The sequence below is a fragment of the Mustela nivalis genome (genome assembly GCF_964662115.1).
Source record: "Mustela nivalis genome assembly, chromosome: 6".
Taxonomy (NCBI): domain Eukaryota; kingdom Metazoa; phylum Chordata; class Mammalia; order Carnivora; family Mustelidae; genus Mustela; species Mustela nivalis.
The window spans coordinates 84,147,100-84,165,300 of record NC_139025.1 but is presented as its reverse complement, the minus strand read 5'-3'; the positions used below and the strand labels follow the sequence as shown (position 1 = coordinate 84,165,300).

The 18,201-nt window shown below is 40.8% G+C and overlaps 1 protein-coding gene across 2 annotated transcripts in view; it reads right to left on the bottom strand.

The window, feature by feature from the left end:
* Positions 1-18,201, bottom strand: part of ZNF106 (zinc finger protein 106) — a 69,092-nt gene that overhangs the window by 9,331 nt on the left and 41,560 nt on the right. For both annotated transcript variants that reach the window (XM_082735453.1, XM_082735454.1), the window contains 12 exons: positions 16,977-17,610; positions 15,003-15,072; positions 13,560-13,714; positions 13,415-13,475; positions 12,617-12,958; positions 9,624-10,404; positions 9,225-9,280; positions 8,299-8,444; positions 6,783-6,917; positions 3,935-4,051; positions 812-1,003; positions 302-364 (listed from right to left, as the gene is read on the bottom strand). In XM_082735453.1, the coding sequence (XP_082591579.1) occupies positions 302-364; positions 812-1,003; positions 3,935-4,051; positions 6,783-6,917; positions 8,299-8,444; positions 9,225-9,280; positions 9,624-10,404; positions 12,617-12,958; positions 13,415-13,475; positions 13,560-13,714; positions 15,003-15,072; positions 16,977-17,610 (2,752 nt within the window). The remainder of the gene's footprint in view (positions 1-301; positions 365-811; positions 1,004-3,934; positions 4,052-6,782; positions 6,918-8,298; positions 8,445-9,224; positions 9,281-9,623; positions 10,405-12,616; positions 12,959-13,414; positions 13,476-13,559; positions 13,715-15,002; positions 15,073-16,976; positions 17,611-18,201) is intronic.

Sequence of the window (18,201 nt, the reverse complement as noted above, 5' to 3'; positions counted from 1 at the left end):
GTTCTATTTTAAACTACATAACATACACACTTTCTTGGAGCCTCAGCTGCTCAATTTATCTCAAGTTCAAATGAAACAAACTAAACCTTACATAAACTTTGAATCTGTCCCCCATTAAAAATGTTGATCGGGTCAGAATTTCCAGATTGCTCACTACCTTCCAAGAGCTCATGCAGGTACAGACTGTTATTAAGCTTTTCACTAGAAAAAGGGCTTTCATTTGAACTGCAGGAGGTCTGAGGAATCCTTCAAGCTTTCACCATCATTCCGTTAAAGATTTCTTTACATCAACACAACTTACATGAATGTTATGGGCATGGACTGACTGATCGCTGGAGCCACTGAACACAAGGTCATTCACCACCTTAAAGAAAAAAATTCATTGAGTTAGATTTGGTATAAGGGTCTGAGCTTTCTCTGTAACCTGTAAAGCACATTGTTAAATTCTAATTTATAACCTACTTTGAAATGAGCATGAACTAGGGACAAAACAGTAAGTTCCTCAAATTTTCTAAAGTGAAACTTCTGTCCTACCACCAGGTACTGGGATGAATCGACAACGTATTATTGGGTTTGCTGCCTCCTCAGAATGATTGTGAAATAGCCAAGAGAGCTTTGAAGTATATCTACATTCTATAATAAAATACACCTCTCTGTTAATACATTAAAATACAGTACAGTGACCCAAGCACTGTAATCTCCTTGCTCTTTTCAAGATGATGTGCTCTAAACAAGACATTAAACAAGGGAATTGCCACTCAAACCCTTCTATGGGTGACAACCCACTCCTCTTCTCTTGCCCTGTACTTGCCTTCATGCAAAGAATGGTTTTGCTGTGGCCCTCCAGAGTTCTGAGGAGGAGTCCATTCCGTGCATCACGAACACTAATGGTACAGTCATAAGACCCAACAACGAGCAGCTTTCGGGCGCCTTCCTGTGCTGTGGCAAGACAGCTAACAGCCCGAGGGCCATGGCATTCGAAGATTTCAAGTCGTTTATTGTTCTGAAAAATAAGCCACCATTATATGAAGTAAAGGAAACTCAGCTGGTAAATGTCAAAATCAACTAACCCAAATCACTACCTTGATACGAATTCTCTAATTCTATTATCTGTACTTAAGTTCTCATACCCCATCCCTGTCTTTAACTTCACAACCTCTGCCATTCTCATTCCAACTCTCTTTGTGTCCAAGACTCCCTCCTCTCCCAATCCAGTGGGGGCACAGCAAACTCTTGCATTATAAACACATTTCTAACTTTAAACTACAGTATCTGATCATAATTAGTACTTGATTCTCTTTTTATGCCTTCTCTCACTTTCCTTACATTAATGATAACAAATGATCAACTTTTTTTTCCCACATTCTAACATATCTTCCATGCCTTAGACCCAGAAACCCTTTCCCTGATTTTTTTCTCATCAAAAATTTTGCAATCAATTAGTCACATTTCCAAATTTCTCCACTGAGAATTACTTACTGAGGTCTAATTTTGCTAAGAGTCTCTCATTCTCTACCTTTCTGTTACTCTCAGTTTCTTCTGATTTCTCGTTCTATGTCATCTATCATCACATCATTTAGTGAACTAGAGAAGTCTTTTACATCAGTCAGAATGGCATGGTCACATCCTAAATTCCCAAACATTCCTTAACCTCAGATCTTAGACTTACTTCCCTCATCCCCATACCAGTCTTGCTCCTAAATTCTCCCACTTCTCAAAAACTTCTAAAAAGGATCTTTGGGGGTGAGGGGTGTGCCTGGCTGGTTCAGGAGGTGGAGCATGCTACTCTTAATCTTGGGGTCATGAGTTCAAGCCCTATGTAGAGATTGCGTGGAGAATATGTTAAAAAAAAAAAAAAAAAAAGAGAGTCTATAAATAAATAAATAAAATAAAATAAAAAGGAACTTCAGGTGCACACAAGTGGTGAAACTCCCAGAAGCTAAGCACAAAGCAGCAGCTGGGAGTGTCCAGGGCTCAGCAATGACTCCAACCACCTTAGGTGCTCGGGAGACAGGCTGGTGGGAGTTCAGGGCCAGGCACAGAGAACCAACCCTGGCTTTCTTTTGAGATCTCAGAAGCACTGCATTCTAGGTGTGTGGCCAAACCAAAAAGGGCCCAGCCCTCATAAGACTTCAAAATTCCCATGTCTGCAGAGATTCTGAAATCTCTCTGTCAAGGTCTATCCTCTCTGGGGCTTATCAACCAGTTAGGGATCATTTCCATTTGAATTTTTTGTTCTCACCCTGCCTCAAACGTCCTGCTCCTAACTTCTATCCTCCTTTGATAATATTACTCTCCCCAAAAAGGAATGAGGTCATTATCAAGTTTTATCCTTTAAAAACTTTTAAATTTATTCTTTCTTCTTCATTTCTATTGCCCTAACCAAATCTAATGTAGGCTTTTAACACTTCACATATAAAATGCAACAACTTTCACTAATGATCCTTCTGTGATCTATTCCTATCAAGTGAACCATATAACTTGGTATTTGATTATCTATGGACCAGATTGTTCTTACTTGATTTTAAGCTGCTGCTTCTTTTTTTTTTTTTTTTTTAAAGATTTTATTTATTTATTTGACAGACAGAGATACAAGTAGGCAGAGAGGCAGGCAGAGAGAGAGGAGGAAGCAGGCTCCCTGCTGAGCAGAGAGCCCGATGTGGGGCTCAATCCCAGGACCCTGGGATCATGACCTGAGCTGAAGGCAGAGGCTTTAACCCACTGAGCCACCCAGGCGCCCCTGATTTTAAGCTTCTTAAAGGCAGAGGCCATGAGATATTTTATTGTATCCCTTATAAGCAGTGGTTCCAGCTCACATGTGGAAGGAGAGTTGGTAGGTATTCCTAACATATGAATGATACTGTAATTGAACATAACACAATAAACACCATAACATGCTGTCAAAAGATGACCATGAGGCACCTGGGTGGCACAGTCGGTGAGGCACCTGACTCTTGATTTCAACTGAGGACATGATCTCAGGGTCGTGAGATACAGTTCCATGTCCAACTCCATGCATGGAGCCTGTTTAAGATTTTCTCTCTCCCTCTCCCTCTGCCAGCCTACTGCATCAGCACACTCACATACTCACTTTCAAAAAAAAAAAAAAAAAAAAAAGATGACCAGATGACCTTGGGATACAGAGCTACAACTCATTAGTAACCAAACCCATCAACTCGACCTCTTCTATCTTTTATCCATTCTCTTCTCTTCATTCTTAGACTGACCGTTCACATCATCTTCTACGACAGAGCCTCCTAAATGGTCTTCCTGCCTCTACTAGTACCAGTACTTTCCTATCATCAACTACAGGATGACTTTCTCTAAAATACAAATCGGATCGTATCTCTCTTACTTTAAAGCCCACAAGATGGAAGTCCACCTACATTAATAAAGCACACAGGGCTATCAAGAACTTGTCCCTCCTCGCTTCCTAAGCTTTAACCTGAGGCCTAGCACGTAACAAATGTTCAGTAAAGGTTTGCTCAACAAATGAATTTACGTTTGGATTAGGAAAGAATGAGGCCACATGAACAAAAGGCAAACCTATGACTGGATTCACATTACAGAATAGGTTATCCTCATGAAACCCTAAATCAGTTCCAAACCACATCAATGTCATATTCAAAAGAATTTAAGCTTATTTTTCATGGTGTCATTCTTAAAATGAGATAGACTAGTTTAACCTATGACTCATTATTTGGCCCCAAATCATCAGGCTTGGTTTAATTTAGTAGAGCTACCTTATGGTCCTGGCACACTTAGGCCTGAGCAGGCAGAATGAAGGATCTTGTTTCACTTACACCAGAAGATAACAGTTTTTGAGTAGCAGCTCATTCTGTTGTTTTCTCACACAAGAAAACAGGAAAATGTCTGCCTTCTCCTTCTTTCCACACACACACTACTTTCTAGTGTTCTCCCGCCAGACACTGACCTTGATGTTGAAGGTGACCACAGTGCCATTTGCCAGTCCTGCATAGAGGATTCGCCATCGACTGTGGAGGCAGAGAACCCGGTCTTCCAGCTGTAAGTGTTCCACACACTCTCGAGTCTGACAAAAGTAGACAACACCTAATCAGCAGAGGTTAACAGCAAATAATATGTGAAAGCAATCCTTACAGCAGAGTGTGAAACGATTTTTGTGAGGAAGAAAATGTAGTACCCTCTATCTTGTAGAAGACTATCTTGGACTTGGCCAAAGACCCTCAAGCTATAAACAAATATTGACTCTAATAATGTCACTCGTGCTCCTAATTTGGAATGTAGAAATTCTTCAAAGGGCGCTAAAAACTAGGCCTTAGGGGCACCTGGGTGGCTCAGTGGGTTAAGCCTTTGCCTTTAGCTCAGGTCATGATCCCAGGGTGCTGGGATCAAGCCCCACACTGGGCTCTCTGCTCAGCAGGGAGTCTCTTCCTCCACTCTCTGCCTGCCTCTCTGCCTACTTGTGATCTCTGTCTGTCAAAAAAATAAATAAAATTAAGAAAAAAAAAAAAAGAACTGGGCCTTAAACTTTTAAATGAAGTAGCCAAAAGTAAAGCTACCTTTGACATCTAAAAAGGAAAATAAAGATTAAAGTTGTATATTTGACACTTTTATTAATCATGTATGTGCTTGCCTGTAATTCATTGTCTACTTCAATAGTTCCCACACGCCTCCTTCAAACCAGTGCCAGGATGGCTGATCCATAATTAGCTGAGCAGCTTTAAAAATATATAGAACCCCAAGCTTCTTCCTCAATCCATGAGATTCTAATTCAGTAGGCTCTGGAATGTGCATTTAAAAAAAAGTTTCTTGGGGTGCCTGGGTGGCTCAGGGGGTTAAGCCTCTGCCTTTGGCTCGGGTTGTGGTCTCAGGGTCCTGGGATTGAGCCCCACACTGGGCTCTCTGCTCAGCAGAGAGTCTGCTTCTCCCTCTCTGCCTGCCTCTCTACCTACTTGTGATCTCTGTCTGTCAAATAAATAAATAAAATCTTTTTAAAAATTGTTCTTTACTAATTCTAATGCATATCCAGGTTAAATGAGTACTGTTTGATCACACTTTCAAGAAATGATTTCCATGAATTTCCCGATCTGGGTTATACTAGCAATTCTAGTTACTTAGGTAATCTGGCCCTGTTGCTAGTAAGACAGTGAGCACTCAAGATTTGTTACTGAATGACACTAACCAATGAAAGGCCCAAGTATAGCTTTTAGACAGGACTGGAAACATGTTAAAGTCATGATGGTTCGAAGGATGGACAAGCTGTGGGTACGGTGATAAAAGCTATAGGCCGGTGATGCATAAATAATGAATCTTGGAATACTGAGAAAGTAAAGTTAAAATAAAAAAGAAAAAAAAGCTATAGGCTGTCAAAGCTTTTGACCTCTTTTCCCAACCTTCTTTTATAAAGAGTCAGTCTCCGAAATTACTCAATTTTCTCCCATAAAATTACAAATATAAATGCCATGTACAAAACTGTGAAATAAGTGCGCCTGGGTGGCTCAGTGGGTTAAGCCGCAGCCTTCGGCTCAGGTCATGATCTCAGGGTCCTGGGATTGAGTCCCGCATCGGGCTCTCTGCTCAGCAGGGAGCCTGCTTCCTCCTCTCTCTCTCTGCCTGCGTCTCTGCCTACTTGTGATCTCTCTCTGTCAAATAAATAAATAAAATCTTAAAAAAAAAAAAAACCTGTGAAAAAAAGGAAAAAGCCAGTAAATATGCCCAAATGTTAAAATTCAGGTTGCCTCTGGTTAACTCACGTGAGATCTTTTCATAGTTTTTATAGCGCAATCAGATATATAATGTAGTAAAAAAAGAAGAGTCCTTTTGAGATATGAGTGGTTGCTGACAAGCATCTAGTCACCCACAAACTCTAACAGAAAGGTACAACAAGATTAATAACAACATTCTGTAAACTCAGTTGATAAAGCAGCGGCAGGGTTTGAGAGGATGGACTCCAATTTTGAAAGAAGTTCTCCTGGGGGCTAAACGCTATCAAACAGCACTACAAGCAATAGAGAAGTGGTTCATGAAAGGAAGAGTTGATTATGGAGGCAAACTTCACTGTGGTCTTATTTATTTTTTTTTTAAAGATTTTATTTATTTATCAGAGAGAGAGAGGGGGAGAGAGCGAGCACAGGCAGACAGAATGGCAGGCAGAGGCAGAGGGAGAAGCAGGCTCCCCGCTGAGCAAGGAGCCCGATGCGGGACTCGATCCCAGGATGTTGGGATCATGACCTGAGCCAAAGGCAGCTGCTTAACCAACTGAGCCACCCAGGCATCCCAACTGTGGTCTTATTTTAAGAAATTGCTGCAACCACCCCCACATCTGTCAGGGGCCACCAACACTGAGGCAGAACCTCCCACCAGCAAAAAGACTACAGGTCACTGAAAATGCAGATGATGGCTAACATTTGTTTAGCAATAAAGTATTCTTTTTCTTCTTTATTATTTTTCCTTCTTTTCCCCTCTCTGCGGAGGAGAGAAAAAAGTATTTCTTAATTAAGGTACATACACTGTCTTTCCAGATAAAATGCCACTGCACACCTCACAGAATATAGCATCAACGTAACTTTTATGTTCACCGGGAAACCAAAAAATTCCTTTGACTCATTTTATTATGATGTTCACACCTCACTGCAGTGGTCTGGAACCCAACCTGCAGTATCTTTGAGGTATGTCTGTGCCAAAATTGGCTCAAAGCATAAGAAAGTGGGCAGAATCAACCATCTGTCTGCACTCTGCCTAGTAAATAACAGCCAAAGCAGCTTAATATGATCATTTCTGATTTCTCTGGACTCACTCACCTTGACATTATAGCAGCGAATGGTATGGTCACTGGAACCAGTGTAAAGAGCAGCATTCTTCCCGGAGATCTGGGTAACCAGGAGGCAGTTCACTTTGGAGACGTGCCCCTCAAAGACACCAATGCACTTCCGACTCTAAAGTCAAGCACGTATCAGATCATTACTTGTGGATACATAAGCGTTAGAGAACACGTTTTCTACACAACAGCAAAAATGCCAGAACACACAGTTTGCTGCTGTATCCTTAGTGCCTCGGTTAGTGCCTGGTATACGAAGGGTGCTCCGTAAATACCTGTTTACTAAATGCCCAGTAAACAGTTGCAGTACCTGCAACTCTATGTTATCTGAGCCATTCCAAAAATACTTAGAGCGATCTGCTGTAAGAGAGATCAGAATTTTAATGAATGCCTGGGGCAAAGTTCTCCAACTTAGGACCAAAGATCTGACAAATCCAAACTGCAGCTGATTTCCCAAATAAGTTCCTGCATTTCATCAGTAAATAATGAATCTTGGAACACTAGAAAGTTCCACAACATTCAGAGATTTGTCCCGTGCCATCACAGGCTGCAGTGGTCCAGGGATGGTTTCACAGGGGAGCATCCTAAATGTTACCTTTGTGCAAAGATGGAGACTTACTTAGAATGTGCATACATACATTGATCTTGCAATTTAGAATTAGAGCCAATCCCCCAAATGTTACAATCCTATTTCCTGGTACCACTGCTTCCTTCCTTCTGTCGCCCCTGTTGCCCCTTCCCATCACTAGCTTAATGGAACCTAGACACCTGTTGCCTAGAGCGAACACATTTCATGGTCCATTATCTAACCTTTTGACTTTCAAGACTTCAGCAATTTCAAATACTTTCATGGTGTCTGTTCAGACAATGAAGTATTCCTAAAGCTTCTTGGCTATCACCTTTGATAAGAAAAATTAGTTTGACACATACCAAATTAAAAACTCATTCTATGAAAAGTTCATTCTATGAAAACTGAGAAAAACGAGCATCAGATTACACTAAGTGTTGGGTACAAGAACACTGTTGCTCTCCTTAATAACTTGGCACAATTAATCAACTGTGAGGAAAAATGCCTCCTCTAGTATTTCCCTGATACTCATTCTAACCTATTATGTAGCAGCGACATGAAGGACCTCATTGGCAACACCAGGACCAGAACCTGAATGGCCAAGCCCTACTGCTGGCCAATCAGCTGTTCATGGTCAAGCATAGGACCCATTTTTACAGCGATGAGAGGAAAAAGAAACCCCAGGGCCTTCTGAAATCTGTCTGTGAGCAGGAGGAGAACTAGCTTTAGAAAGAGGTGACACCAGAGAAAGCAGAATGGACAGACAGGAAGAAGCTAAGTCCCCAGTGACCCTGCTAAGCCATGGCATCAACCTCATCTACAGCTAGTCTAAAACTCACCTCATCTTTGGACAGAAAATGGATTCCCCTACTGTCTAGGAGAGTGTGCCCTGGAGTCCTGCAAAAACATTCCAATTGATTTATCAACTCACCACCAGATTATAAGCTCGGACAGTTTTATCTGCTGAACAGGTATACAGTAAGTTCCCAAATATCTGAATTGCATTCACTGCGGCTTGGTGCCCCTCAAAGTTCCCTTCTGTGGGCTCATCATCATCTCCTGGCTCGGAAGATATTTCTGGAAAACAAGAGTATGTTTCAGAGACGTGCCTGCTTTTGTCTGAAAAGATACTAAAAAATCAAAACCATTACAGGTTTTAGTGGTCCCTGGATTCTCCTTAAAACTTAGTTCCCCTAGCAAAACACATTTTTCATTAATGATCTTCATTATGAAGACTTTATAACAAGAGAAGGCAGAGAAGGGCTCTCACATAGGAGAAAAGATAGATACTTATTTTTTGAGTGAACCTGGAAAGTACCAAATTTCTCTCCATATCCTCTCTTCTGCTGCCAAGTTGTTCTGTTGAATAAGGCATTCTTCTTCTTCTTCTTTTTTTTTTTTTAAGATTTTATTTATTTGACAGACAGAGATCACAAGTAGGCAGAGAGGCAGGCAGAGAGAGAGGAGGAAGCAGGCTCCCTGCCGAGCAGAGAGCCCGATGTGGGGCTGATCCCAGGACCCTGAGGTCACGACCTGAGCGGAAGGCAGAGGCTTAACCCACTGAGCCACCCAGGTGCCCCAAGGCATTATTCTTTATGCAGTTTCTTCTCAAAGCAAAAACCCCAGGGAGGCAATGAAACCTTAATAGTCATTAGCTGAACAGATACAACAGATGGGAATAAGAAACTACAAAGGGCGGATTTAGGATTTACAGATACCATAATTGCTGGTCAAAGCAATCCTCTTGCTGACAATCATCCCCCCAACCCCACTCTATAGGCTTACTGAAACCCTGGCTCTAATATCTACAAGCCTCTTTTTCTGTGGCTAATTTAAATGAAGCTGAATAACCAATACCTGAAGAGTTCTTTGAGCCTTTTATGGAGGAGATCACGGTCTGAGTTTCTGCCACACTACAAAATAACAGCAAACATCTTTTTAGCACCTGTGAATAGGAGGCCGTAAAACTTAAATTTTCCTGACATAAAATGGGCAACACAGCAGTGATAGAAACGATCAGTTTTTTCACCTGAAATTTCTATATGAAAGGAAATGTAAGTACAGTAAATATTTACAACACAAATGAGAAAGCAGAAAATCTCCACTGGCAAGGTTTGATTCTTCCATACCCAGAATCTCTATTGATTTCCTTTTCATCTAATTCATTTAAACAGTAATTCATAATCAAAAGTTCTATCTTTTAAGAAACGAATAAGGGTAAAAGCTGTTCTGACTGGACCAGCACAACATCCTCACCTTACAGGGATACCATCTTTATAACGAGTGCCAATCTCACTGGTAGAGCTAACTTCATCACAGCCAGAACGAGACGTTTCTAAGGAGTTTTGCTCTGTGGAGTTCCAAATATCCTTTTTAGATGGGCTGTCTGGTTTCTCTTCTCCAGATTCAGAAGAATCAATGGCCACCACTTCCAACTGAGGGTTAGGAATCTCTAGGACTTCCAGAGACGAGTCACTATCTGGTTCATCCCTGACACTCTCTTGTTCTGGGCCAGTTCTGCTATCTTCCCAGGTGGAGGTTGTCACCTTCCCCCCTTTAGTTGACTTTCCAGTCTTTACTTTTCTTACAGGTTTAGCAGTAAATACATCCTGCTCAGTGTCACTGTTCTCAGGAACATGAGCAGCCCGAAGTGTTTTCTTCTTCCTAAGTTTCTTCTTTTTCTTGTTTCCCCGAGTTTCAGCCGATGTCAAGGTAGACTCTGCCTGTTGCTCAGGCTGGTCAGCTGGAGAGTGGGGCTCCCTCTCTACAGGGGTTTCAGAAACAAACGACAATCTTGGAAAAGAACTGGTACAGGCCTCAGACCCGCTGTTGCCTTTGACTGGCTCTTCATCTTCTTTATTAATGCCTGGAAGATCAGTTGGTTGGGGAGAGGGCGCATTTCCTCTGTTCCTGGTATTTCCTTGCTCCGTGGAAAACTTCAGTTCTTGGCTGGGCTCATGGAAACTTTCTGTGACCTCTGACAAGGACAATGTTGCAGTGATGACTGGATAGACTGAACAACTGTCACTGTTCTCGCCTGAATTGAGAAGGAAAAAAAATTATTGCATCTTCTTTTGTGTCTGCTGTTTATCATTATAAACTGCCATTATTTATCAACGATTGAATCTCTACCAAATAATGACCTTTCAGTGATATGTGAACAAAGCTACAATTGTTAAAGCAGTTATCTCACCTCTCAGCTTCCCATAACCTACAGAAACTTCTATGATAGCACTTACTACACTTGGCCCTGCACTGATCTCACAATTAACATGCATGTCTTATACCACATAAAAACTCTTCATGGAACAAAAAAAAAAAAACAACTCTTTATGAGCACAGACTGTTTCTACCAATCTCTTTTCTTTCTTGTTTGACACGTTCACATATTTAACATCACGTTTTATTCTTGGTAGACATTTAAATATCTACCCGGCTAGGCTTAATTTCTCAGATGTTTTCACGATGCTATTTTACCAGTACATCAGCCAGTGTGGCTACATAACAGTAATTAAAAAGTCCGCTGACTTAAAAATGTCTATTTTCTTTGACTTAGTTATTTCATGTGGAGGAATTTAAACTGATGAAATAATCACAGACATAAAGTATTTCAGATGAATTATTTTTATGACACAGGAAAATGATCATGAGAAATCAAGTAGAAAGAAGGTTATAACAGACTATGATTTTCCTTTTGTATAAAGTCTATGGATAAACACACAAACATTTATAATTTAGGACTGAAAAAATATATAACAAAATAACACCTAATTTTTATTCTTACATCTTTTGTTTTTTTTTAAGAATATATTTATTTATTCATGAGAGACAAAGAAAGAGAGAGAGGTAGAGGGAGAAACAGGCTTCCTCTGGAACAGGGAGCCCAATGCGGGACTCAATCCTAGGACCTGGGACCATGACCTAAGCTGAAGGCAGATGCTTAACCATCTGAGACACCCAGGTGCCCAGTCTTCAAACTTTTTTACAGTGAACTTAAATTATTTTGCAGAGGAAGAAATCTAATAAAAGACATTTTAAAAAATCTTGGCTTAAAAAGTCACTATAATACTTCTTTGCCAATTTTTAAAAAACATATTGAATACTACTCACACAACGGCAACAAAATTTCAGATGAAAGATAATGTACATTCAAGATAGATACCTAGATTAGTGTTATAACAGGTAGGAAAATCTAGGGTAATTCTTCAGACTTTTTCCATTCAGATCACACAGTGCCAGTTTATTTTTGAACTGTCAATATAGCACCATTACAATTACACAAACTTCAGGTAACGTTAAGAATAGCTTAGAAGTTGTTCTCAAATGGTGACCAGGCAGGTGTAGTTTATGAAAAGAGTAAAAACTGGCTATTTCTCAAAACCACTCAAGTTCCTGTTCATGATTCCAACTCCAGTGTCCTCTGCCTTTCATCATGAGCACCTTTCTCTCAGGCTTATATTAAACCTGCCTTGCCTTTAAATGGTAAAGATAAGTGCCAAGAAATTCAGAGGATATAGCTTATCTAGGAAGTTGACTGAATAACTTCAACTCCATTCATCTCACGAAAAAAATAATTCTGCACCAATCCTCATTATGGAACTTTTTAGGTGCTAATGCAAAGTAAGTTTAGTAATCCCAGATTAAGAGATATTGAGGAAAAATTACTGATGTTTAAATAATCATCGTAGAAACACCTGGTGGCTCAGTCAGTTGAGTGACAGACTCTTGATTTCAGCTCAGGTACTGATCTCACAGTTATGAGCTCAACCCCCAAGTCAGACTCTGCACTGGACATGGAGCCTGTTTAAGATTCTCTTTCTCTCTCCTTGGGGCACCTGGGTGGTTCAGTGGGTTAAAGCTTCTGCCTTCGGCTCAGGTCATGGTCTCAGAGTCCTGGGATCAAGCCCCGCATGGGGCTCTCTGCTCAGCAGGGAGCCTGCTTCGTCCCTCTCTCTCTGCCTGCCTTTCTGCCTACTTGTGATCTTGTGATCTCTCTGTCAAATAAATAAATAAAATCTTAAAAAAAAAAAAAAAGATTCTCTCTCTCCCTCTACGTCTCCCCCACCACAAGCGCACTCTCTCTCTCTCTCTCAAAAATAAATAGGCAATCCTCCCTAAATGAAGGAAATCAAGAAAAATTAATTCTAGCAACTTCCGTTTTAATGGGGCAAATATGACTACATCACTGACCTAAAACTGCCCTAGACCCACTTCCGGGTTGCCCTTAACCCACAGAAAAGCTTACATACTATTAGCTTGTGGTAATTCCTTGGACACATTGCCAGCAGAGTCTTGTGACACAGCATTCACACCCTCGTCATGTTCAGGAGACATGGGTTCTTGTTTAATCTGAATTGAGGAGTCTGGAGCAGGAACACTGCCATGGGCTTGGAAAGGAGGAGATGTGGTTACTTGGAGAGGGACTCCGGTGGACGACGGAGACATGTGGGAAGATGGAGGCTCCAGAAAAACTGGGAAAAAGGGAGTAGGCAGCAGTGTGGCATCAGCAGATGTCTGAGATCTACTGTTCCTTTGCTCTCGTGGAAGGCTATAAGGAACCTGGTCTGGGCGCTCAGAAGGTTCATATGTTTCTAGAACAGGAAACATACATACATACAAATGCAAAAATGTTTTCTGAAAAATCACTCATTTCAGAGCCAATTTGTATTTCTAAACATTACAAGAGAATTCTGAAGTCCCTGATAATTCTTTGAAATACGTTGTCATAAAATCTATACGACCAACAAGGACACAGGCAGAACAGACATTAGTATTCCATTTTTAAATTTTAAGTGACTTACCCAAAGTTATATAGTTACTAATAGAAGAGCCAAGATCTGAACCCAGGTCTTTTGATTCCTAATCCAAGGATCTTTCTGCGACATACTGCCCCCACTGCTAAGCATTTTTGGGGTATACAATTACCCCAAAAGCAAGGAGACAGGAGAGAAAACATATGACCTTTCCATGACTACTTCAATACCGCTGTATAGACAATGAAGAAATAAGCTACAGAGGATCCAATCCATCAGATGCTCTCCAAATACCTTGTAATCCCTGCAGAATCTGTATTCTATGGGTCCTCAGTGCACTCATCTCCATAGTTATCTAAAAATAAAGTAACTGGTTAAGCATTTTGAAATCCAACTTTAGAGATGATCTGTTCTCATTAAATGTTCCATCAGCTGTTACCTGCTGCTTGAGCATCAGAAGCCTCTGAACTTCAACATATGCCGACTGCAGGGCTGCCCGGGCTTGCAGAAGGTTGTTATCCATGCACTGCAGTGATCTGCTCAGTTCTTCCTCCCTTAAAGAAATATTCAGCAGCTGGTCAACCTGAGAACGTTCTGCCAAGAGAAACCATAAGGCTCAGTTTAATACTGGAGATTTCTTCTTAGTTAAGACAGCTCCTCAGAAGGTAGAACTACAGCAATTCTCTAGGAGAAACTTTTATTTTCTCTCCAATAGGTCACTGGAGACTCATCCAATCTCACATGTCACATAGTCAAGACTGATGTCAGAGCCAACCCAAAAGTGAGAATTGGTAAGATGGAGGTAACTCATAGGTTCACCTTATCACCATCTTCCGCCACTTCCCTCCCAAGTGAAATCTTTGCCCCAGGCAAAGCAACTGTTGTACCTTTCATTTCCCATTTTTCCTTTATCTACCACCCTCTTCACTATGGTTTTTGCTTAGGTTACACTCCAGATGTGAATGGCTTCCACTCTCTTTCTCGTCTCTTAGCTAACATAAAATAGTTCACTTTATTAGAGAAAATGTCCTGAAGAAAATATAGCTTCAAAAGAGTACATTTAAATTACTTTAAGTAAACTGTCCTACCACGTGTATGTATTTGTCATCTTAATGTTTGTCTTCTTCCCATTCAGAAAATCAAGACCTCTACCCTAAACTCCAGATCCACATACCCAACTATTACCTTGATATCTTTACTGAGGTGTCTCTAAGATCCTTTCACTCAAAGAATTCAAAAGGGAACTTGTCATCTTCCTCTACCCTCAACTTGTTCCTCTCATGGACTTTCCTAGCTTTACAAATGATACCAACATCCCCAAAGATGTCTCAGCCAGAAATTGGGGTTATGCTCGAATCCTACCTTATCCATCACATCCAACCACCCAAGGTTCATCTAATTACTTTCCACACTAGCCCTTACACCAGAAAGGGTTCAGAGTTAGGAAAAGCAAGTATCATAGAAGTCTATCATGAGAAAGCGACTCTAACAACTTCCCTCAATTCAAGTAAGAGAAGCAACAAATATATCTCAGAAATGGAAATTGAGAGAAATGGCTATAAACTACCAAGAGAAGACAATATCTTTACTAAATGGCCTATTCCTCACCATCACTGAAAAAGACCAATGAGACTTTCTGACTTTATACTGAACTCAATTAGCTTATGGGTCTATGTGGCATCAAATATTTCTCCTATAGCTGTAACTAAATATGGTAGAAAATCAAACTTTTCTATGCCCTTAAGCAGGACAACAAAAATGTCAAAAAATAATAATAAATGGGGGATAAGTGTTTGATAACCACAAGCTATACTCTGTGTCAAGGTGTAAAAAGGCTGAATTGCTATAAGAACAATTTCTGTCAGAATCTTTCACACTATACCTTTCTTTCCTTTGATTTTCCTTCTTTTGTTTTTTCTTTCAAGACTTGGGAGTTCGGGAGAAGATCCATCCTGAGAAGAGAAAGAAAACTGAGTAATATTAAATGTGTACAGGCCATTATCCAGGAAGGGAAAAAAACAATCAATTCTAAGACCATTATACAATATTCTTCATTATTGCTACCATCTCTAACAGGACACTAGGAATCTCATGCACAAGGTCTGAACTCAAATATTAGCTGAATGTACATGATTTAAAAACTAAATAAAACAGGTACCTGGGTGGCACAGTTGGTTAGGCGTCCAACTCCAAGTTTCAGCTCAGGTCATGATCTCGGTGTTGTGAGACTGAGTCCTGCATCAGGCTCTGTGCTGAGCATAGAGCCTGCCCAGGCATTCTCTCTCCCTCTCCTTCTGTCCCTGCTGCTTGTGCGTAAGCTTGAGCTTTCTCCCCCTCCCTCCCTCCTTTAAATCAATTAGAATCTTTTTTAATCTTTTTTTTTTTTTTTTAAGATTTTAGTTATTTATTTGACACAGAGAGAGATCACAAGCAGACAGAGATGCAGGCAGAGAGAGGGAGAAGCAGGCTCCCCACTGAGCAGAGAGCCTGCTTCCTCCTCTCTCTCTCTCTCTCTCTGCCTGCCTCTCTGCCTACTTGTGATCTCTCTCTGTCAAATAAATAAAAATAAATAAATAAATAAAAGCAAACAAATAAACCCCAGAACAGAACCTGAGGTCAAGCACTTTCCTAGCATCCTAGAGGTGGTGAAGCACTGGGGCTAAGACAAAGCATTTCACATTGGTAAAACATGGTATAGTTAGAAGTATGGACAAAGCCAATAATACATATACCTCATTTCACTGTGGCAGTTCCTACTTTACTAGGAAATCTTCGCAACAGAATCTTTACAACAAAAAGCTACACAGTCTACATGACAAGCCCCTAGATATGAGCTTCGTTACAGTACAAACTTTCATTCAACAATATCACTACAGTGTTCAACTCAAAGGAGCAAAGCAAAGTGGGATTTGAGCCCAGGTCTACAAGCCAAGCCCTTAACTACTGTGCTTTACTACCTCAGCCCCTTAATTAAGGAGGGCAGTGATGTAATGAGCACGGGGTATTATGTAAGACCAATGAATCACTGACCTCTACTTCTGAAACCAAGAATACATTACACATTAATTAACTGAATTTAAATTTAAAAAATGGAAAAAAATGCAAACATAAAAAATGGAAGGTGAAAAAATACAAATAAAATTTAAAAATAAAAATAAATAAAAAATAAAGGACATAGCCCATTTTCTTCCAGGGTCACATTCCAGACTATATCACTACCAATAACTTTCTTCTTTTCAGAAAGGGTTCTTTTCAGAAAGGGTTAGGCCGTATTAGCGACAGAGACGACAGAAGAGAAGTGGTGTCAGTTAAGGAATGGCTTCTGAAAGGGCCAAGCTGGGTATGTAAGGTACAAAACACTGAGTAACAGAGCCTAAAAATATTTCTAAGACTCTGTTCACATGGACACACTCTAGTAGTATGAAAACTACCTTAGCGTTGAGCCCGACAGTCCTGGGTCTAACAAGCATTCACGGCCTACAAATGCAACACTAGAGTGCCTTTCTTGAGCAGCAGTTCAGAATGCATAGTGAAAACAGAGTTACAGCTGAAGACGTGGCTTACTCCTTAGTCAGGTGATACAAAGAATCACTGGTTTGGAGACTAGTTTTAGAGATGACTTCATATTTTCCTAGTACTGTACATTCATATTTGATGACATCTCACTTAGTAGAATTACTCAGTGAAAGACACAAACAGGGTAAGAACATGAAAGTAGGAGCCTCACAAACCTATGTCAGAGTAGGAAGCAGAGGGAGCCCAGCTACCCAGAGAAAATTAAACAGTTAAATCTTTCCTATAACAGCCAAGTCACCCCATGAAATGCCCTACAACCAGCATGGGCAATCATACTCACGCCAGTGGCTCTTCGCTTCTTCCGCACACTCTGGCCGTCATTCTGTTCGGCCCCAGAGGTACAGCTACTGTCTGTGGCTGCGTCTGCCAAACTGGAGATTCCGAGGGCTGAGGATGTATTTGATGATAACGAGTTTCCTTCTCCATTACTCTCCTGGGTATTCTGGTTCTCTGAAGATGGCGTAGAACTCTCCTGGCTGTTCAGGTCTTTGGCCAAGTGCATCAAAGGTATCATCCGGTCAGAAGACAACTGCGCACTATGTCGCCTAGGACTCGCGACATTGTCAGCCCTTTCACCTGTTCTGAGCGAGGCAGCCACAGGTGTCACTTCCTGCTTAAGGCCCATGTTTGTTGTCTGACTCTGGGAAGCCCTCAATGAGTTACTAGGTGAAAAAATCTGCTGGGGCTCATTTTCTTTACCTGTACCTTCCTCACTGAAGAAGCTATATACAGAAGGAGCTCTGTCCATGATCACGCTGCTCTCAGAGAGGCTTCGCTTCCTGGCCAGGCCAGGAGATGAAGAAATGGAAATGCCTTCCCACTGGAATCCTTCTAGATTGGACAGATCAGGCTCCCCATCCAAATCCAAGACCTCTTGTTCATTTTGAACTAAGGGCACCATTTCTATGCCAAACCTTCAGAAAAAAAAAAACAAAGAAAAAGCCCCACAAATCACACATGGTTAGGGGAGAGGGGGCACCACTTAATGAGATTACAAATATACATAAGATGATTTCTGCCTTCAAGAAGCTCACAGTCTAGTAAATGTTCCAGACACAAAGTAAATAACCATCCATAAGTACTACCATGTAACCAGTACTAAATTGGAGATTTGTGCCCAGTTATGAGAATACATTTGAGGAAGTAAAAATTCGGAGTTTTATTAGTTTGGAGTTTTTCTGAACCAACAGCAAAAAATTTTTAAACAGCCCATAAGTCCAAGCCAAACAAACAAAAATATTTATTGAGCATTCACGAGTGCCAGGCACGAGGCTAAAAACAAGAACTTTAAAATCTCAATATTCGAGTGATGGAAAAGGGTGCACAATAAATATGCTATTTCAACAGGGATAAAAATTGAAGCCTGAAGGGCTGTATAATTATAACACAGTGGGCCGATTTTCACACAGCAACCCTATGTTGAATGCTGCTTTACTGTTCAGAAAAGTCTAGCTCCTCCACCTAAGAGGAACAGCCAGAATACCACACAAGTACTTAAGAGCAAG